The sequence below is a fragment of the Saccopteryx bilineata genome, chromosome 1 (assembly GCF_036850765.1).
Source record: "Saccopteryx bilineata isolate mSacBil1 chromosome 1, mSacBil1_pri_phased_curated, whole genome shotgun sequence".
Lineage (NCBI taxonomy): Eukaryota > Metazoa > Chordata > Mammalia > Chiroptera > Emballonuridae > Saccopteryx > Saccopteryx bilineata.
In genome coordinates, this window is record NC_089490.1 from 263812644 (window position 1) to 263834798 (window position 22155).

The 22155-nt window shown below is 38.6% G+C and overlaps 1 protein-coding gene and 1 pseudogene across 2 annotated transcripts in view; one reads left to right on the plus strand and one right to left on the minus strand.

The window, feature by feature from the left end:
- Nucleotides 1–22155, plus strand: part of SGTB (small glutamine rich tetratricopeptide repeat co-chaperone beta) — a 46874-nt gene that overhangs the window by 10968 nt on the left and 13751 nt on the right. For both annotated transcript variants that reach the window (XM_066242203.1, XM_066242193.1), the window contains exons 4-5: nucleotides 3473–3542; nucleotides 7996–8095. In XM_066242203.1, the coding sequence (XP_066098300.1) occupies nucleotides 3473–3542; nucleotides 7996–8095 (170 nt within the window). The remainder of the gene's footprint in view (nucleotides 1–3472; nucleotides 3543–7995; nucleotides 8096–22155) is intronic.
- On the minus strand, nucleotides 20345–21448 carry LOC136320392 (nucleophosmin pseudogene; annotated as a pseudogene).

Genomic DNA, 22155 nt, shown 5'->3' on the forward strand with positions numbered 1-22155 from the left:
CTCTTTTATTTTTTATTTTTTTTAAATTTTTTTACAGAGACAGAGAGAGAGGGATAGACAGGGACAGACAGGAACACAGAGAGATGAGAAGCATCAATCATCAGTTTTTCATTGCGACACCTTAGTTGTTCATTGATTGCTTTCTCATATGTGCCTTGACCGCAGGCCTTCAGCAGACCAAGTAACCCCTTGCTCGAGGCAGTGACATTAGGTCCAAGCTGGTGAGCTTTGCTCAAACCAGATGAGCCGCGCTCAAGCTGGTGACCTCGGGGTCTTGAACCTGGGTACTCTGCATCCCCGTCCGACATTCTATCCACTGCCCACCGCCTGATCAGGCCAGAACTGTTTTTCTTATCTCCCAGGATGCTCAAATTGATTTTTACGCTCTGTATAAGAGACTCTTTTTTTTCTTTTGCTATTTGTCCTTGTTTTTAATTGTAAAAATTTGTTGCTTAATATTTTTTAAATTATTCCACTGATTTGAGAGAGAGAGAGAAAGAGAGGAAGAGAGGGGAAATGAAGAGAGAGAGAGAAGTATCAACTCATTGTTGCACTTACTTGTTCCATATAGCTGTGTAGTCACTGATGGCTTTTTCTATATGCCCTGACTGGGAGTTAAACCTGCAGCCTCAGCTTTATCCAATGAGCCACCTGGTCAAGCCGTTGCTTACAATTTTTAAATTATAGGCTTTTGAAACTGGCTCCATAATATATCTGTATAGTGTTATGTGTGGTGTCAAACCTATTTAATAGCTGTGGCTTCATTACGTGTCTATTTGTTAGCAGAGTATGACAGAGAAATTATAAAACTTGTCGGTAGCAGCATAAGAACTGTTATAATTACAGAAGTTTTCTCACCAAGTGTTCTTGGTTGTTATATTGGTCATTTTTATTTTTAGGATACTGTTTTTCTGTTTATCCCCTTAATTGAGCTTATGTGCTATAAGGATTTATTCCTTTTTCTTTTTTTGACAGAGACAGAGAGAGAGGGACAATCAGGGACAGACAGACAGGAAGGGAGAGAGATGAGAAGCATCAATTCTTTGTTGCAGCTCCTTAGTTGTTCAGTGATTGCCTTCTCTTATGTGCCCTGATTGGGGGGGGGTGGCTACAGAAGAGTAAGTGACCCCTTGCTCAAGCCAGCAACCTTGGGCTCAAGCCAGCAACCTTGGGCTTCAAACCAGCAACCTTTGGGCTCAAGCCATCAACCTTGGGCTTCAAGCCAGCGACCATGGGGTCATGTCTGTGATCCCACACTCAAGCCAGTGACCCCGCACTCAAGCCAGCAACCTCGGGGTTTCAAACCTGGGTCCTCTATGTCCCAGTCTGATGCTCTATCCACTGTGACACCACTTGGTCAGGACTGATTCATTCCTTTCATATAAAGTAAATAATACTTCTCCCTACATCATGAGCTGCTCAAATGTATTCACTTAATATATGAACTTGTTTTCAAAGTTGTAAAACTTTGGCAATTTTATTAAAATAATTCAGAAGAATTGAGAATACAGATTGGGTTATAATCCATTTTTCAGTATGACATTTTTATGACCCTAAAAATCACTTTTTTTCATGCCTGAACTTGTTAGAATATTTGAAATAGAAGGAACGCTAAAAGCAAGTACTTCTGGGCAGTAAATGTGTCTTTGAACTACACTTACATCCTGAATGACTATAGTCAGTTTTAAGTAGTGACCTCTATTTATAAAGGTTTTGATCTTGATTTTATACTTTTTTATCCCAATATTTTATGTTACAAAAACTGATTAGTAGAGAAAGATTCTTTTTAAAGAAGAACGTCTCATATACTTTATGTGTGGTTTTATAATTGTGACTATTTTTATGTAATTAGCAAAGTATATTTCTGACATTAGAGCCATCAAGTTTATCAATACTTTAGTCAAGACAAAGGTAATGAAGAATAGATCTTTCTTTCTTTTTTTTTTTGAGGGACAGGGAGAGGGACAGACAGGAAATGAGAAACATTAAAAGCATCAATTCTTTGTTGCAGCAGCTTAGTTGCTCATTGATTGCTTTCTCGTGTGTGCCTTGAATGGAGTGGGAGGGGGCTACAGTCAAGCCAGTGACCCCTTGCTCAAGCCAGCGACCTTGACCTCAAGCCAGTGACCTTGGGATCATGTCTATGATCCCATGCTCAAGCTGAGGACCTCAGTGCTTCGGACCTGGGTCCTCAGCATCCCAGGCCAACGCTCTGTCACTGTGCCACTGCCTGGTCAGTTTGATTAATAGATCTTTTTTTTTTTTTTTTTTTTTTACAGTGACAGAGAGAGTCAGAGAGAGGGACAGACAGGAACAGAGAGAGATGAGAAGCATCAATCATTAGCTTTTCACTGGGACACCTTAGTTGTTCATTGATTGCTTTCTCATATGTGCCTTGACCGTGGGGCTACAGCAGACCGAGTAACCCCTTGCTCGAGCCAGCGACCTTGGGCCCAAGCTAGTGAGCTTTGCTCAAACCAGATGAGCCCGCACTCAAGCTGGCGACCTCGGGGTCTCGAACCTGGGTCCTCTGCATCCCAGTCTGACGCACTATCCACTGTGCCACCACTTGGTCAGGCTGACTAATAGATTTTAAATAGACTACATGGGTACATTGGCTACAAATTATGCTTTCTTGAAAATGGTAGGATTATTTATGAACTTCAGAGTCAGGTTTAAAGCAATCCAATTTTAAAAAGATTTTTAAAAATTGAAAAATGCATGTATTCTCAGTGTCTCTCAAGATATTTCTAAATTTTCATTTAGTTCATAATCACCTTTAGTTGAAACCTTATTAATGCAAAAGCAGTTTGAGGTTGATAGTAAGTACCAAAAACAAGAATTTTATACTTTTATCTTATGATAAAATTAATATATACCCATTGTTTTAAGAAAGTTGGACAATATGAAAAGATATGAAGAAGAGACTGAAAATTTTATTTCCAGATATTACTACTGTCCATCTTTTGTGTATACTTCTCCAGTCTTTGTTTTTTAGTCTGTGTGTGTGGGTATGTATACATATTTTAGTAATAGAATCATATAATAAATGCTTTTGTTGGTAAACTGCAAATTTGACTTACTAATATATCTCTTAGGAGATTAAACATATTTTAGAAATTTCAGTAATATAAACAATCCCTTGAATATATTTCTATTTCTATTTTTTGTATACTAATTCCATTTTTTGTTCATGATGTAGGATTTCTGGGTAGGGGAAAAGCAAGTAAAAATTATTTTGATTCACAGTTGCCCATTATCTTCTGGAAAACTCCACATTGTAGCTTTTCTAATAAAAGTGTGTGAGGACTTTCTCCTCTTCTTGCTAACACTGTTATTTAGGTGTTAGGTCTCATGATGTGGAATTACAGATGATTTACTATGACATGGCTAATCCATTATTACATTACTTGCAATTCTTTGGGATGACTCCCAATGAAGCTAAATGGAAGTACTGTATATTTTTTTTCAGAATGACATTCTGCCTCTCTCAAACTCAGTACCTGAAGATGTGGGAAAAGCAGACCAATTAAAAGATGAAGGTAAATAGTTTGTAGAAAAATTACTTATTTGGTAAAACTTCCTGAAACTCTGGACAAAGTGACTATCAATCAATAATATTCTGGTTTACCCTGTGAAACAGAAATGAGTGTGATAGAGAAGCCAAAAAATACATAATGGGTTGTGGGCAATATCAGTGTGGCTTGCTGGCGTGCTTGGCTTCAAGACAGCCAGATCTGTTGCGCATGAAACTTGCAAAACAAGTAACTTTAGGGTCAGTACTTTATAACTGTATTTGCTTTGTATACACTGGGATCCCAAATTCTTCTTTATGCTTACTCAAAGATGAAAATAATTTTTAATATTATTTTAACTCTTGTATATTTAGTTTTTGAGTTCTCCAAAGTTTGTTAATACATGCACATAAGCACTTGACTTAAGTGTTTATTAGCACATTTGATTACTACATTATTAAATTTTCTAATAGTGAATATTAAAGCATTCTTGGTTTTAATGAATGAGTCACAACTGTGTGAAAACAAATGGCTGTAGTTGATTGTTAAGCATAAGGTTACTCTAGGTTGCCAGTTACTCTTATCTGTGTTAATTATGGCTTCTAGCCAACTAGTACCTTCCTGAAAGGTTGCTTTCAAATATTTTTGTGTGCTTTGCTTCTGAAGAGTGACAGTAAGATCAGATGAAAACAAGGGTTTATTGTTGATACTCTGGGACACATCACAGAAGCATGGGCATATCTAATAGGGTTGTTTTGATAATAAAGGAGACAATTTTAGAGAAGGATGTCATGTAACTATAAAGTGCTGTACAATGCTTAGTTATATTTATCTTCACAAAATTGATCATTTGTGTCCTGAATTTTTGAATATTAAATATTTTGTAACTTGAAGCTTTTTTTTTTTTTTTTTGGTATTTTTCTGAAGTTGGAAACGAGGAGGCAGTCAGACAGACTCCTGCATGTGCCCAACCAGGATCCACCCGGCATGCCTACCAGGGGGCGGTGCTCTGCCCATCTGGGGCGTTGCTCTGTTGCGACCAGAGCCATTCTAGCGCCTGAGGCAGAGGCCATAGAGCCATCCCTAGCGCCCGGGCCAACTTTGCTCTGATGGAGCCTTGTCAGTGGGAGGGGAAGAGAGAGACAGAGAGGAAGGAGAGGGGGAGGGGTGGAGGAGCAGATGGGCGCTTCTCCTGTGTGCCCTGGCCGGCAATTGAACCTGGGACTCCTGCATGCCAGGCCAACGCTCTACCACTGAGCCAACTGGCCAGGGGCTTGAAGCTTTTTTTATCAATATATGTAAATGTATTTATAATTGTAGTATGTGTATATATGTGTATATATTTTTACATATATATATAGACACATTATCATATCTATATCTTTGAGGCAGTTTATAGGACAAGATATACAGTAGGTTTTAATACTACTACTACTAATAACAGTAATAATAAAATGCCATCCCAAACAAAAAAGGTCCAATGGCAACAAGGAAATCTCAGTAACACAGAAAATTTTAATCTTTCCCATGAAGGACGCAAATCTATTTAAGTACATAGGCTAATGTAGTTAACTTCTTGCTTAATTATAGAAGCTGTGGAATCCTCTTAGCTTCTTAAAAGTTTCATATTCATTTCTTTGTTGGGAGTGGGAGAAAATGAACTTTTATAAGTTTTAAAAAACAGCCTTATTGAGCTATAATTCACATACCATGCAATTTACTCCTTTAAACTTTACAAATTCATTGCTTTTTAGTATAGTCACAGATCTGTGCAGCTATCATCATAATTATAGAACATTTTATTACCCCTCCAAACAACCATGTACCCATTAGCAGTCATTCTTTGTATTCACTTCTGATTCTTAATTTGCAGTAATGCTTTATGATTTTAGGTGCTTTTATCTACCTGCATTTAATATTCCTATTTCTGTTCCTGCAAATGTACACCCCCCTTCTTCCATTAATTAGCTAATGATATATTAAAAAACAAGCCTAATAGAGCTTCTGGTTTAGAGGCAGCTGGGAGGAATAACAGAACCCTTTAGGATATAAGTTTTTCTTCTAATTCTAGAGTTTAAAAATTTTTTATTTTGAACAATGGTTCTCAAAAGTTATTATTATTATTATTATTTTTTTTTTTTTCTGAAGCTGGAAACGGGGAGGCAGTCAGACAGACTCCCACATGCGCCCAACTGGGATCCACCCAGCACGCCCACCAGGGGGTGATGCTGTTCCCATCCAGGGCGTCGCTCTGTCACAACCAGAGCCACTCTAGCACCTGGGGCAGAGGCCAAGGAGCCATCCCCAGTGCCCGGGCCATCTTTTGCTCCAATGGAGCCTCGGCTGCGGGAGGGGAAGAGAGAGACAGAGAGGAAGGAGAGGGGGAGGGATGGAAAAGCAGATGGGCACTTCTCCTGTGTGCCCTGGCCGGGAATCAAACCCGGGACTTCCGCACACCAGGCCGACGCTCTACCACTGAACCAACCAGCCAGGGCCAAAAGTTATTTTTAAAAACCAAATTAAGGGCCTAGTGGGTTGGCTCAGTGGCAGAGCTTTGGCCTGGTGTGTTGATGTCCTGGGTTCAATTCCCGGTCAGGACACACTGAAGCAACCATCTGCTCCTCCACTCCTCCCTCTCATTTCTCTCTCTTTCTTTCTTTCTCACTCTCTCTCCTCCTCCCGCAGCCATGGCTCAATTGGTTTTAGTGAGTTTGCCCTAGGCACTGAGGATGGCTTTGTGGCCTCCACCTCAGATGCTAAAAATAGCTTGGCTGCACAGCAATAGAGCAGCGGCCCTAGATGGGCAGAGCATTACCGCACAGGAGGCTTGCCAGGTAAATTCTGGTGCATACAGGAGTCTGTCTCTCTGCCTTCCCTCCTCTTACTTAACAAAAAAACAAAGAAAAAAAGAAAAAGAGGCCTTGGCCAGTTGGCTCAGCGGTAGAGCGTCGGCCTGGCATGCAGGAGTCCCGGGTTCGATTCCCGGCCAGGGCACACAGGAGAGGCGCCCATTTGCTTCTCCACCCCTCCCCCTCTCCTTCCTCTCTGTCTCTCTTCCCCTCCTGCAGCGGGGCTCCATTGGAGCAGAGATGGCCCGGGCGCTGGGGATGGCTTTGTGGCCTCTGCCTCAAGCGCTGGAATGGCTCTGGATACAACAGAGTGACGCCCCAGATGGGCAGAGCATCGCCCCCTGGTGGGCATGCCAGGTGGATCCCGGGTCGGGCACATGCGGGAGTCTGACTGCCTCCCCGTTTCTAGCTTTGGAAAAATGAAGAAAAAAAAAAGAAAGAAAGAAAAAGAACCAAATTGAATTTTCTTCTCTTTAATAGAGTACGAAAGATAGCCACAAGAAATCTCTTCTTTTCTTGACCAGTTGTTAACCTACCTAAATTGTTGCCAGATGTATCTGCTGTTGTTCTTCCTGAAAATCAGTACCCTGTGGGCTACCTATGGTATCTGAAATCCTGTCTTTCTAGAAATTAATATCTAATAATCTCCTTTTCAAAAGAATCTATGTCTGGAAGAGATAGCACACGAACATATTATCTACCAATAATGTATTAACATGATTAGCTTTACCAGCTTACCCACACAGCAGTTGTGAGGGTCTGGCTGCTCAGAGGTATATGTTTTGACAGGGAAGGAGTGGAAGACCAGGTCTAGATTGAGGTGATAATTGAGGAGAGTGTTGTATTAAGACAGGGTGGGGGTCCTGGCCGGTTGGCTCAGCGGTAGAGCGTCGGCCTGGCGTACGGGGGACCCGGGTTTGATTCCTGGCCAGGGCACATAGGAGAAGCGCCCATTTGCTTCTCCACCCCTCCCCCTCTCCTTCCTCCCTGTCTCTCTCTTCCCCTCCCGCAGCCAAGGCTCCATTGGAGCAAAGATGGCCCGGGCGCTGGGGATGGTTCCTTGGCCTCTGCCCCAGGCGCTAGAGTGGCTCTGGCCGCGGCAGAGCGACGCCCCGGAGGGGCAGAGCATCGCCCCCTGGTGGGCAGAGCGTTGCTCCTGGTGGGCGTGCCGGGTGGATCCCGGTCGGGCGCATGCGGGAGTCTGTCTGACTGTCTCTCCCCGTTTCCAGCTTCAGAAAAATACAAAAAAAAAAAAAAAAAAAAAAAAAAAAAAAAGACAGGGTGGGGCTACTCTAAAAGGAAGAAGAGAGATGAAGATAAAGAAGGTGAAAAGAGGTAAATTTTGCCATGAGATAATCATAATTGTTGCATTTACTCATTTATTGAAGTCTGAAGTTTGTAAGAGATAGATACATTAATTTTTTAAGACTCTATATTGTCAAAATTATTCAAACACACTGAAGGCTAAGGAATATCAAATCTATTGTACAATACGAAATTTATCTTCTATGTGACAGAAAAATCATGTTGTTGACCTTTATTATTATTAGAGTCTCTGTGATTAAAATATGTCTTACAGACTTTATATTTTCCCTGTATGTTATTCTTACTGTATTTACTCATTACTTTAGGCAACAACCACATGAAAGAAGAAAATTTTGCTGCTGCAGTGGATTGTTACACACAGGCAATAGAACTGGATCCAAATAATGCGGTTTATTATTGCAACAGGTAAACTGCCATCATCGTGGCAGGTTAACAGTTTAAAAAGATTTGCATTAATAGTTCTGAAGGACTATAAAATTTAAAAGTAAAGAAGGAAAACAAACTTATAAACTTGCCATTAGTGGCAACCTCTGTTACTAACCTTTTGTCATGCTTTGATAAAAGTTTAATCACTTTTACATTCAGCTTTATTCACTGGGCATATCATACCTGTGCTTGTATTGAAATCCTTCATAAACATTGTTTAAATTGATATAAATTAGTCTATTATTACCTCTTAATCTTTTTTTATATTTCCAGCACCTAGCATCGTGGTTGGCAAAAAAGCGCTCAGTGTTTTTTTCACTAAATGGATAGATATAAGATATACCTTAATTTAATTAACTGCTGACCTACTAAGGTTGTCCTTTTTTTTTTTCAGTATTATAAGGCTGCAGTGAACATCTTTTATTTCTATAATTATTTTTTACTTTTAGACTTTGGATTTATCCTTAAAAAGTCACCCAGGAGGTCTAACAATATAAACATTTTAAAAAATGTTGATGCAAATTGCAAAATTGTTCAAATTTCTTTGAAAATATTCTCCCCTAGGATTATATGAGAATATCTCTTTTTACTACACTTTTATCAACACTAAATATTTGAATTATTGTTTATTATTATTTTTTATTGTTATTTTAATAGTAACCGTTCTAATTTATATTTAGTTACTACTGAGGTTGGACATTTTTCAAATGTTGGCCATTTGCTTTATTTTCTCTGAATTATCTTTTTTATTTGTGCCACAACTTACCTTTGACCTTACATTTCTTTCTTTCCCTGTTTTGCCCTTTTTAATGGGGTCTGACCCCTATAAGTAGCAATTAGGCTCCTTTGTCCCCAGAGTTTTGTCTGGGTTCAGCCAGGGGAGGTGCTGGCAGATGACTGGAGGGCAAAAGGAAGGGAGAAGTGGTATTTTTTCCTCTCTTTTTATATCAGGTTGTTTATCCAGCAAGGACTGCTTCTCATCCTTGTCTCTAGCTCCCACTCAAGATACCTACTATCTCAGCTTCTGCCAGGTGATGGTGGGTGTTTGGATTCTGCACTTTGTCCTCTGTTTTGGGGAGTAATGGTTCCCTTCTGTTGCTGATCTCGGGCTTGCTGCATAGCCTCCTGTTCAGCAGCTCTTCTTTCATCTATGCAATGAATTCCCTGCACTAAATTATTCTGTTTTAAATAATGACTTTCCAATAAAACTTTCTGCAATGATGAAAATGTTCTATGTTTGCACTGTCCAGTACAGTAGCCACTAGCAAAAGTGGCTATTGAGTACTTGCAATGTGGCTAGTGCAATTGAAAAACTAAATTGTAAATCAGAAAAAGCTAAGAACTATATGATTTCACACATAGGTGGGATATAAGATGAGACTCATGGACATAGATAAAAATGAAGTGGTTACCAGGAGGAAGAGCCTGAGGAAAATGGGGAGTGGGGAGAGGGGGGTAAAGAGGGACAAATATATGGTGATGGAAAATGATTTGCCTGCCCTTTGGTGGCACAGTGATAAAGTGTCGACCTAGAATGCTGAGGTCGCTGGTTCAAAACCGCGGGCTTGCCTGGTCAAGGCACATATGGGAGTTGATGCTTCCAGCTCCTCCTCCCTTCTCTCTCTCTCTGTCTCTCCTCTCTATCCCTCTCTGTTTCTTTCTCTCCTCTCTAAAAATAAATAAATAAAAAATTTTAAAAATTAAAAAAAAAAAGATACAATCCCTTCGTCCTAACTGCACAGCTTATTATTGTTTTCCTTTTAATGTTTTTCATATAGGAAAGTTTTAAACATGTACATAAATATTTTTTTAATTTAACTCTAATGTTTTTTAGACTTAAAGCTCTCCCCATTTATAGACTTAATAAATAATTTCTATTTTCTTCTTTTTCCTTTACATTTAAATTTTATCTCAAGTCTATTTTGGTGACTGGTATGACCATTTTAAGTCTACATATTTTGGTGACTAGTATGACCATTTTAACCAATCTGAAGCTTTTTATAACTTATAAACATGGCCTTTTATTACATAGTAAGTTCTTAGATTTGAAAGAGATCTTTAAGTTAATTTGGTCGAATGTTCCATTGCGCTACCCTTACTAAATTTAGGTTATTCATGCCATTCTGAGAAAAGTCCTTTCTCTCCCGGCCTTTTTCTTTGTGGTTACGTCTGTTAAAAAAGTCTTTCTTATCCTGACACAGAATTTGTTTTCATGTAGCTCCCTGCTCTAGCTTCGCTCTCTTAGCTCTATTTTTATTCTTAGGGGCAGTTACAGACTATGTCTGATTCTTTTTCATCACTGTACCAGACATTTTAAGTTTGCTCCCATGTTCACTTGTTCCTCCCTTCACATGAAATGTTCGCAGTTTTTGCTTTTGTGTTACTAAAGCCTTTCTTTGTTGGCCTGACCTGTGGTGGCGCAGTGGATAAAGTGTTAACCTGGAAATGCTGAGGTTGCCGGTTCGAAACCCTGGGCTTGCCTGGTCAAGGCACATATGGGAGTTGATGCTTCCAGCTCCTCCCCCCTTCTCTTTCTCTCTCCTCTGTCTCTCTCTCTCTCTCCTCTCTAAAAAAAAAAAAAAAAGAATAAATAAAAAATAAAAATAAAGCCTTTCTTTGTTTTTCTCACGTTCTCTCTATCCCATCGTTCAGTCACATATCCATTTGACAGGTTCTTGCCAAACGCCTGTGATGCACGGGCGCTGTCCCTGCAGGTAAAATGGTTACCGGATCTTGTAGTTTATCGCTGCAGAATTTCATCTTGTTACATACAGCCTCTCATCTACATGTCCCGTAATCTTTTTGGATAATTAGTAAAGTATTTGCTTTTTCTCCTAGTTTCATGTCATCCAGAAACTTGAGAAGAGTGCCACAGATCACATTATGTCCATACAAAGTCACCCAAGGGAGCCATCCTAGGGAAGTGGTGAAGAGCAGGGGCTCCAGCCCAGACTCTGCATTCTAATCTCTGGCTGTACCACTTACTTACCTGCTACCTCTGTGACCTGGAGCAAATCACCTAACCTAGTCTCCCCATTGATAAAATGTGGAAATGTGCATAATAATATTTACCCGATAGGTTTGTTTTAGAGATCAAATCCATTAATACATATAAAGTACGAGGAAAGTATCTAATGAAGAGTGCTGTCCACAGTAGTAATTACCATTTTTATTTGTGCAGTCTGTTGGGTGTGGTATTTTTTTGGCTTCAATCAGAATATGAAGAGAGGTCCAAATTTATTGCGGTCCAAATGTGTTGTCAGTTGTCTTTCTCTGATGTACTAGTCTAGTGGCAACCCTGCTACATAGGAAATGATGTTAGTCTGATAGGACTTGTGAATTAAACTATGTTATTTTCTCTTTTTTTGTCTCTAACATTTTTTGAAAATTTTTAAAGTCGAAAGAAGTTTACAATGAATTCTCATATCCACAGCTAGATTTTGCCATTGCTATTTTAGTATATTTGCTATATCACATATTTATTCTATCTGTGCCTCTCCATTCATTATTCCATCTCATTTTTGATGCATTTCAAAGGTAAATTCCAGCCATTGGTACACACTCTCCCTAAATACTTGAGCGTGCATATCATTAACTAGATAGAGTTCAATACTTTACATTTTTTCTTTTGAGATAAAATTTACATGGGAAAAACATAAATCTTAACTACTTTTACTTCATTTTGACAAATGCCTATACCTATATATGCTTAACTCAAAACCCCTATGAAAATATTGAAAATTACCACCAACTCAGAAAGTTCCACGTGTCTTCAGCATCAGTTGCCTAAAATACTCACCAGAGGAAACCATTGTTTATTTTTTCACCATAGATTTCTCTTTTAGAATTTCATATAATAGGAATCATACCATATGTACTCTTTTGTGTGAGACATTTTTTGCTCAGCATAATGGTTTTGAGATTCAGCCATATTGTTACATGTATCAGTGGTTCATTTCTTAATTGCTCAGCAGTATTCCATTGTTAGTACCACAGTTTGCTTAGGCATTTTTCTATTCATTGTCACCGGGACTGCTTTTAGTATTCTTTTTGTTATGGGTTTTGTTTTCTTTTTTTAAGATTTTATTTATTTATTTATTTATTTTACAGAGACAGAGCGAGAGTCAGAGGGAGGGATAGGTAGGGACAGACAGACAGGAACACAGAGAGATGAGAAGCATCGATCATCAGTTTTTCATTGTGGTACTTTAGTTGTTCATTGATTGCTTTCTCATATGTGCCTTGACCGTGGGGCTACAGCAGACCGCATAACCCCTTGCTCAAGCCAGTGACCTTGGGTCCAAGCTGGTGAGCTTTGCTCAAACCAGTTGAGCCCGCGCTCAAGCTGGCGACCTCAGGGTCTCGAACCTGGGTCCTCTGCATCCCAGTCCGATGCTCTATCCACTGTGCCACCACCTGGTCAGGTGGGTTTTTGTTTTGTTTTTCTTTTTTCTTTTTTTTAATTTTGTCCAGAATTTATAGTTGTTATTTGTGGAAGAGTTGGATCCACATGGAATTTGGTTGGCCACATTGGAACCCTTCATTCTCTTCTCTTCTCTTCTCTTCTCTTCTCTTCTCTTCTCTTCTCTCTTTCTCTCACACACACACACACATACTCACACACACGCGAGCAATTCCTTTATTAATCAGTTCTAATAATCTAGCCCAGAAAACTAGAACATCCAAATAATTTGTGGAGAATCAATTCCCCAAGCTGTGGTTTTATGTTTGAATTTTATTCTCTGTAATCAGATGAATATAACATGTTTTAATTTAGTGCATGAAATCCTGAAATAAATACATTTAACAGTGCCACAAAATGTTATGATGAAATATAAATGTTACAAGGAAATTGCTTATTTATAGAGCACAGTAAGCATACATTTTCAACTATGAATATGGCAAATATGAGCCTAAGTAAATCACTTTTATCGAGATTAGGGGACATTAATAGTCCTACATTCTTGTATTAAATGAGATTTTTTGGCAGTAGTTATGTTTGCTTTTTATTTAATTATTGTTATCTTTGAAATCAATAATTATACTTCTCCTTTGTATTTAAATAGTATCTTTTTCCCTGAGGAGTTCCGTAATAGAGCATGCAATTTAATATTAAATAATTAGAAGACATAATTTTATATTTAAAACAAATAGTGAATAAAGCTTTAGGATTTTTTTAGACTCTAGCAGCCATAAATATTTCATTAGCCTGTAGACTTGTCAACTATCCGTTGCTATTTTTTTGTTTAAGCCAGTTAGCTGTCAGGAGTTGAAAACTTAGAACAGAAGATCTAAGTTTTTCTTTTGTTATAAAATTTAAAAGTTTTATTACTAATCAAAATATTGTTTAGATGTTAACCTCAATAAAATGAACCAAAATTTACTTTATTTATTTTGTAAAGGTTTTATTTATTGATTTTAGAAAGAGAGGAGAGAGAGAGAGAAAGAGAAAGAGAAGGCAGGAAGCATCAACTCCCAGTAGTTGCTTCTCATATGTGCCTTGACTGAGCAAGCCCAGGGTTCCAAACTGGCAACCTCAGCATTCCAGGTTGACGCCTTATCCTCTGCGCCACCACAGGTCAGGCCAAAGTTTAATTTTGTAGAAGTGACTTTTGTGTTAGAAAACAATCAGTTGGCCCATTTTTCCCCCTTTCTTCTTTATTTTCTTTTTTGTGATTTTGAGAATACTTTTATTAAAGCTGGGGTCAGTGAAACAAGGGAGGGCCTAGAACAGCAGGAGCAACTTGGCTCTCTAGAAACCCTGTGGAAAAGAAATGAGCCTAAGTCAGAGAAGAGGGGGCGTTGGAGACAGGTCCAAGGGGTTAGCTGGGGATGAGCTGCTGCTGCCCATTTCTCCCCTGGTTGCACGTTTTCTGAAGACCTTTTGAGTTTAGGAGTTACACACATGTGGGGGAAGAAGACAGAAGAAGGGGGGAAGGGAAAGGCGCCACATGCCCCCGGTGGAGAGCGTGCCAGTTGGCACATTTGTAAGGCACAAGTCATTTCTTTCTAGCATTTATCCCTATTTTGACCTTTAGAATCCTAATGATGCTTTAGGTTCAGTTTGGGTACCAGGAAAACCTGAGTCCTTCCTTAAAAACCTTTTGTTTATTTTTGCTTTTTTTTCATATACTTTTAGCACTTACCATGATCTGTAACATTTATATTAATTTATCATGTGTTCTTCCTTATCTTATAGTTATGTGCATACTTGTTTTATCTTCAGGTGAAGGGCAGATATTGGATCTTGTATCTATTTGTATCTCCCATAGTACCTAGCATTGTGCCTCAGGAGTTCAGCCAATTTTTGTTGAATTCATGGAGGACTGTCAAAGAAATGCAAGAAATCTGTAGTCATGCTGAAGTGACGAGGCACTCACATTAACACTTGCATGCATAAAACAACAAATGATTGATTATAGGTCTGAAACAGTCTGAAACACTACTAAGTACTTTTTGGTATGAAATTATATTTTATGTTAAACTAGCTAGTTTCTATCTCTTCTGTCTCTAATATTCTTACTTCTTTTGTGCAACCTCATTGCTGAGTACTTTATTTTACCCATAGTAGTCTCATGTTTCTGGGATGGATGGATGGTTGAGTGACTGAGGCAATAAGTGGAATTAAAGATGCCTAGGAAAGAGAGAGAGTGTGATGGAAAATATTTGTCTGGAAGGCCTCTTAGGTGATAGGGAACTTGAGTTGGAGCTGGATTTGATGGACAGGTAGAAAACTTGGATAGAGAGAAAAGAAGGGAAAGCATTTTAGGTTGGAGAGTATAGTTTTAAACAGTGGTCCTCAACCTTTTTTGGGCCACGGACCGGTTTAATGTCAGAAAATATTTTCACAGATCGGCCTTTAGGGTGGGACGGATAAATGTATCACGTGACCGAGACAAGCATCAAGAGTGAATCTTAGACGGATGTAACAGAAGGAATCTGGTCATTTTTAAAAAAGAAAACATCATTCAGACTTAAATATAAATAAATGGAAATAATGTAAGTTATTTATTCTTTCTCTGCGGACCGGTACCAAATGGCCCACGGACCGATACCGGTCAGCGGCCTGGGGGTTGGGGACCACTGGTTTTAAAGGCAGAATTAGGAATCATCAGGGCTTGTACCAAGGAATGCTCGTGACAGCATGAGTTCTGGAGAGAGGTGGGAACAGAGATCATGTTGTTGTGTATTTTGTTTTCTTTTACTTCTCTGTAAGTACCATGCAGTCATTAGTTCCATGGGAATTTGTAGTTGGTTTGTTGAATTTGGAGTTGAAACTCAGTTTGGCCACTTACTAGCTTTGTGACCTTGGACAGCCACTTACCCTTTTTGAACCTCAATTTCCTGACTTGTAAAATAGAGATAATAGTAGTCATGAAGAGTAATAATATACATAAAGTCCCTAGCATAGTCCTTGGCTTTCAATATCTGTTTCTTTCAGAAACAATGTATGTAATTCCTAATTGTAGGAACTGTTTTTTGCTATAATTTATTTATGCATGATATATGTATAGTATGGGAAATGTGAGGAACCTGTGATTTTTTTCCTGTCTTATTTTCTATAAAAAGAGCACAAGTGATATTCATGCTCTTGCTCTAATAAGCTAAAGAAAGCAAGGTTGTCTGGAAACATGGTGACTTTAACTATATTGTTCCACTGGAATTTCATTAGTTATGCCCTGATAACCAGCGGGCAGGGGCAGGGAGAGAAGACCACATTGTTATTCAGTTCAGACACTGGCATGTTTGGTTTCATCTCACAAGAGATTCAAATGTAGCCTGACTTTTCTTCCCTCATCCAGCCTCAGAGGTTCAGACCCTCTCCTCTTTCTTTTGTGAGCCGCAGCAATCTGCTTTTATCTGAGCTTGCAGTTGGTGGTTGAAAGCTAAAGATATCAAGATTGAAAGAGTCATCCTCTTCCCTTCTACCCACTCTTCTTTCTGGGTCTGATCCTCACAGTTTTATTGCTGACTTTATTGTCAGTGTTGAAGCCAGCGAATAGGGCATCTTTCTCTGTTTCCCTTTTACCTTCCAAATAGCTCATTTGTTCCCTCCACCTTTTGCATCACTATTGCCTTAGTCCAGTTTCTTTACTTTTGCTGAACTAGTGGCCTCCGGTTTCTACTTGCACTCCTCACTCCAGCCTTCTGCCAAAAGGATCTTTCTAAAATATGAAATTAGTCATTTAATTCTTGCTTTCTATTCACTAGTTCTAAATACCTTCATGATTGAATTTAAGCTCCTCAGCATGATATATAAGATCTTTATAATCTAGGGTTTTTTTTTATTATTATTTTTAATTTTCTTTCTACCCCGTTCCTCTTCTTGCTACTCTCTATGCACATATAATATGAAATTTACTAACTTTAAAAAAATACCATGTTGGGACATCTCTCCATGCTTTTGTGTACTCCTTCCTCTGCCTAGAGTATTTCCTACTTTATCTGCTGGGTCAAGTGCTAGTCATCCTTCAAGACTCTGGTAGATGTGTCTTCTCTTGGGAAGAATTTCTTAATTTCTTCTGTGTCCAACCTGCTGAACCATGCCCCTATACCTTTCCCCATCATAGCCTATGGAGCGGTGCTGTCCAACATGGTAGCTTGTAGCTACATGTGGCTGTTTAAATATAAATTAATTTAAATTAATAAAATTAAAAATAATAACATTTAAAAATTAACAAAATAAAAATGCACTAGCTCCTTTCAAATACTCTTTAATCACATGTGGCTCTGGGTTACTATACTGGAAAGCACAGATAAAAACCTATCACAGAAGTTCATTTTATTTAATTTTTAAATTTTATTTAGGAAATTAACAGGGTGACATTGATCAATTAGAGTACATAGGTTTCAGGTAAACATTTCTATGGCATTTGAACTGTTGTTTATATTGTATACCCATCACCCAAAGTCAAATTATTTTCCGCCACCTTACATTTGTCCCTCTTTATACTCTTCCCCTCACCCTCTTCCTGTGCCTCTCCCCCCACATCCCCTCCCCCCTGGTAACCTCTTCACTTTTATCTGTGTCCATGCGTCTCAGCTTTATATCCCACCTATGTGTGAAATCATACAGTTCTTAGCTTTTACTGATTTACTTATTTCACTCAGTATAATGTCCTCAAGGTCCATCCATGTTGTCATAAATGTCACTATGTCATCATTTCTTATGGCTGAGTTATTTTATTGTATATATGTACCACATCTTCTTTATCCAGTTCTCTATCGAGGGACACTTTGGTTGTTGCCATGTCTTGCAAACAATGCTGCGATGAACATGGGGCTGCACGTGTCTTCACATACCAATGCTTTCAAGTTTTTGGGGTACATACACAGTAGAGAGATTACTGGGTCATATGGCAATTCTATTCTTAATTTTTTGAGGAACCACCATACTTTCTTCCATAACAGTTATATTAATTTGCATTCCCACCAACAGTGAATGAGGGTTCCTTTTTCTCCACAGCCTCTCCAACATTTGCTATTACCTGTCTTGTTGATAATGGCCAATCTAACAGGTGTGAGGTAGCACCTCACTGTAGTTTTGATTTGCATTTTTTGAATAGCTAGTGAAGATGAGCATCTTTTCTTCGTATACCTGTTGGCCATTTGTCCTCTTGGGAGAAGTGTCTGTTCAGGTCCTCTCCCCATTTTTTAATTGGATTATTTGCTTGTTTGTTGCTGAGCTTTGTGAGTTCTTTATGTATTTGGATATTAACCCCTTATCTGAGCTGTTGTTGCAAATATCATCTCCCATTTAGTTGGTTGCTTATTTGTTTTGTTGTCAGTTTCTTTTGCTGTGCAGAAGAAACTTTTTAGTTTGATATAATTCCATTTATTTATTTTTGCCTTTACTTCCCTTGCCTCTGGGGTCAAATTCATAAATTGGTCTCTAAAGCCCAAGTCCATGAGCTTAGTACCTATGATTTCTTCTATGTAACTTATTGTTTCAGATCTTATATCTAGATCTTTGATCCATTTTGAATTAATTTTTGTGCGGGGGGACAAACTGTAGTCATTTCATTCTTTTGCATGTGGCTTTCCAATTTTCCCAGCATTATTTATTGAAGAGGCTTTCTTTTCTCCATTGTGTGTTTTTGGCTCCTTTGTCAAAGATGATTTGTTCCTATATATTTGCTTTTATTTCTGGGCTCTCGATTATGTTCCAATGGTCTGTATGTTTGTTTTTCTGACAATGTCATGTTGTTTTGATTATTGTGGCTCTATAGTATAATTTGAAGTCAGGTATTGTAATGCCTCCAATTTCATTCTTTTTCCTCGGGATTGCTTTGGCTATTCAGGGTTTTTTATCGTTCCATACATAAGTTCTATTGGGTGGCTCTATGTCTAATAGATTGTCTCTTTCTTTGATACTTCCATTGTTGTACTTATACTATTTATTTTTTTTACATGGCTATTTCCATGTTAGACAGTGAATGATTGGAGGGCAAAGATATATTTTCTTTATCTCTGTGTATCTGATTTTGAGTTCAGGTTTTAAGACATTATAAATATTCAACAAAAGTTTAGTTGAATTGATTCACTGAATTTTAGAAGAGAGAATTGCCTCACCTTGAAGACTTCTAACAGTGACGCAGTCACATGGCAGTGTTTTGTATACTGCTCACAAAAATTAGGGGATATTTTAAAATTAATATGAAGTGATAAAATATCCCCTAATTTTTGTGAGCAGTGTATATGTGTATATATTGGGTGGGGCAAAAGGTTTATAGTTGTGAGTACACAAAACAGTTTATTCTTTTATTATTTATTTATTACTGTATTATTTTCTATACAAATAACTGTAAACCTATTTTTGCCAAACCCTGTATATGTATATATAAATAGCTGTGTGTGTTTATATATATATAGATATAGATATATATATATAGATAGATAGATAGATAGATAGATAGATAGATAGATAGATATACAAGAAAGCAATTTTTTTTTTTTTTTGTATTTTTCTGAAGCTGGAAATGGGGAGAGACAGTCAGACAGACTCCCGCATGTGCCCGACCGGGATCCACCCGGCACGCCCACCAAGGGCGACGCTCTGCCCACCAGGGGGCGATGCTCTGCCCCTCCGGGGAGTCGCTCTGCCGTGACCAGAGCCACTCTAGCACCTGGGGCAGAGGCCAAGGAGCCATCCCCAGCGCCCGGGCCATCTTTTGCTCCAATGGAGCCTTGGCTGCGGGAGGGGAAGAGAGAGACAGAGAGGAAGGAGGGGGGTGGGGGGTGGAGAAGCAAATGGGCACTTCTCCTATGTGCCCTGGCCGGGAATCGAACCCGGGTCCCCCGCACGCCAGGCCAACGCTCTACCGCTGAGCCGACTGGCCAGGGCTACAAGAAAGCAAATTTAAACTTACTCAAAACCTATTTAAACTTACTGAAAGAGTAACACAACGAGGACCAATACATATGTATCCCAGGGTCAATAGTAACTTTCTGGCACATTTATTTCCTCTTTTTTCTCTTATTTCTCTCTCTCTCCCTCTGTGGAGATGTTTGAATATATATGTGTATAAAATTTTTTTGCTAATCCTAAATACTTAAGTTATATCTTCTAAGAATAAGGATATACTCCATATAACTATCATGCCATCCACATTTAAGAAACTTTGCACTAATGCTGGAAGTTCTCCAACTGTCCCCCAAATACCTTTTATGCCTTTGATCTAGAATCCATTCAAGGGTCATCAGTTACATTTTATATTAATTTAGTCTCTTTTAATCTAGAAAATACCCCTGACCTTTTTTATTGTTTTTAATGACATAGACTTTTTTTGAAGAGTTAAGGATAATGATTTTATAGAATGTGCCATATTCTAAATTTGTGTGATTGCTTCCTCATGATTAAATTTAGGTTACATTTTTTGGTATGAAGCTTTCATAAATGATTATGTGCTATGTACCCTTTACTGTACTATGCTAGGAGGCCCGTAATTTCAAACTGTCCCCTTAATGATGTTTCTGAGCTTGACATGTTATGGTGACGACCACTGTTTCTGTTATTTCTATTATAATTAATAATAATCTGTGGGTCAGATCATGTGAATATCCTGTTTCCCAACAATCTTTTATTTTTATTTTTTTTACTTTATTAAAATACTGAGTTTATTTCACATGTATATTTCTGTCTCCCCACCATTTTCACCTGTCTGACCACCACTACTATTATGTCCTATCATAATGTTCCACACATACTAACACCAAGCAAAGGGTGGAGTTCCATCTTTAAAAACTAAACAGGAATTTTGGACAACACATTCTTGGCAATGGAACCTGGACAACGTTTATCAGACATGGTAGGGAAAGTTCTCACTCTGCATTATAAAAAGGACAGCCAGATATCAACTGTTATAGAAATGAAATAAGATGGAAAATTTTAACAAACTGTTTAAACTATTTTCTTAAAGAGACTTCCTCCACTGCCAGAGATCTTGAATACTGTCCTGGTCAGTCATCTGGAAGCAATTCTTCACGTAATTGATGAACTTGGCTTCCACTTTAGGAAGAGAACCACCTTTTTTTTATACTTGCTTGCATTTTTTTCTTTAATGTCTTCTACAGAACTAGGTCCTTTTGGTGTTTTAGGAGTTCTTTCCTGTTTTTTGAAGGATTCCTGACCTTTTGATCTTGGTGTTGGTTTTGAGTCTTTTCCATTATGGTTTGATTTTTGTGTAATTTTGGCTGGAGTATCTCATATAGATTTCTTTACTGGAGCTTTTTCTTCAGCTTCCTCATCCTCCAAATCATCATCATCATCATCATCATCATCTTCATCATCTTCATCATTATTATCATCCTCATCGTTATCCTCATCATCATCCTCAGCAGCAAGTTTTACTTTTTTATGTGGGACCTTGCTACCACTTCCAGGGGCAGATCGCTTCCCAGATATACTTAAGAGTTTCACGTCCTCCTCGTCTTCATCTTCTGACTCCGCATCTTCCTCCACAGCTACTACGTGTTGTCCTCTAATATGCACAGGCCCTGAACCACACTTCAACCGTAAGACCACAGGTGGTGTTATTTCAAAGCCACCAAGGGAAATCGTTGGCCATACAGACATTTTCAAAGTTGCCAGTGTTACTTTAATTGGACTGCCTTCATAATTCATTGCCTGTGCTTCAACAATATGCAGGTCATCCTTTGCACCAGCCCCTAAACTGACCGTTCATAAGGATAATTGGTGCTCATTTTCATCATTCTCCACCTTGAAGTGATAATCTTTGTCGGCCTTGAGTTTACAACCGAAAAGATGGTTCTGGAGCCTCAGAGGGCTCATGTCCATGTCCATCGAATCTTCCAGGGAGTGGTAGCATGCACTTAGGGGGCAGAGAAGGCAGCCGGAGACGAATGACTGCCTGTTCCTCAGAACAGACACGCAGGACGGAATCGCACCTGGCCCAACAATCTTTTATTTAATGTTTTATCAACCTTTCAAGATCTTTCCCTGAATCATTAATACATTGATAGCTACAAAGTAATGATTTCCTAATTTGATCATTTCCTTTATATATACAGAGGTGAGCAAAAGTAGATTAATAAAAATAAATAATACAAGACTAAACTGTTTCATATACTGACAAATATAAACCTCCTTTTGGCCACGCCTGTATTTCCTCATATATGTCTGTAAAGTTCCTAACCCTTTCTCCCTTTTCCGCCTTCCTCCTCCTTCCCCTCCCCGGCTTTTTGTGTATAATTACAGATGTATGAGTTTTTTAATTTCACTATTCAATATGTTAAAATAAATTACCATAATTATTATTTCCATACTTATCCCATATTTTTCTAGTAGGAGCTCCTATAAACTGGCTGTGTCCTTTTATATATATATAACTTTATTTGTTTTCTAACACTTTCTTGTTTCCTGAGACAAGGTATTCCAGATCTGCCTTGTATTTTCTCAGCTCTGGGCTGAGATCTGGGCTCCACAAGTAACCCCTTTTCCTTTTAATAGAGAATGGCATTAGAAACCAAGCCCAGGTTGCAAGAGGTGATCATTGCTACCGAAATGTTATTGCTTCCAG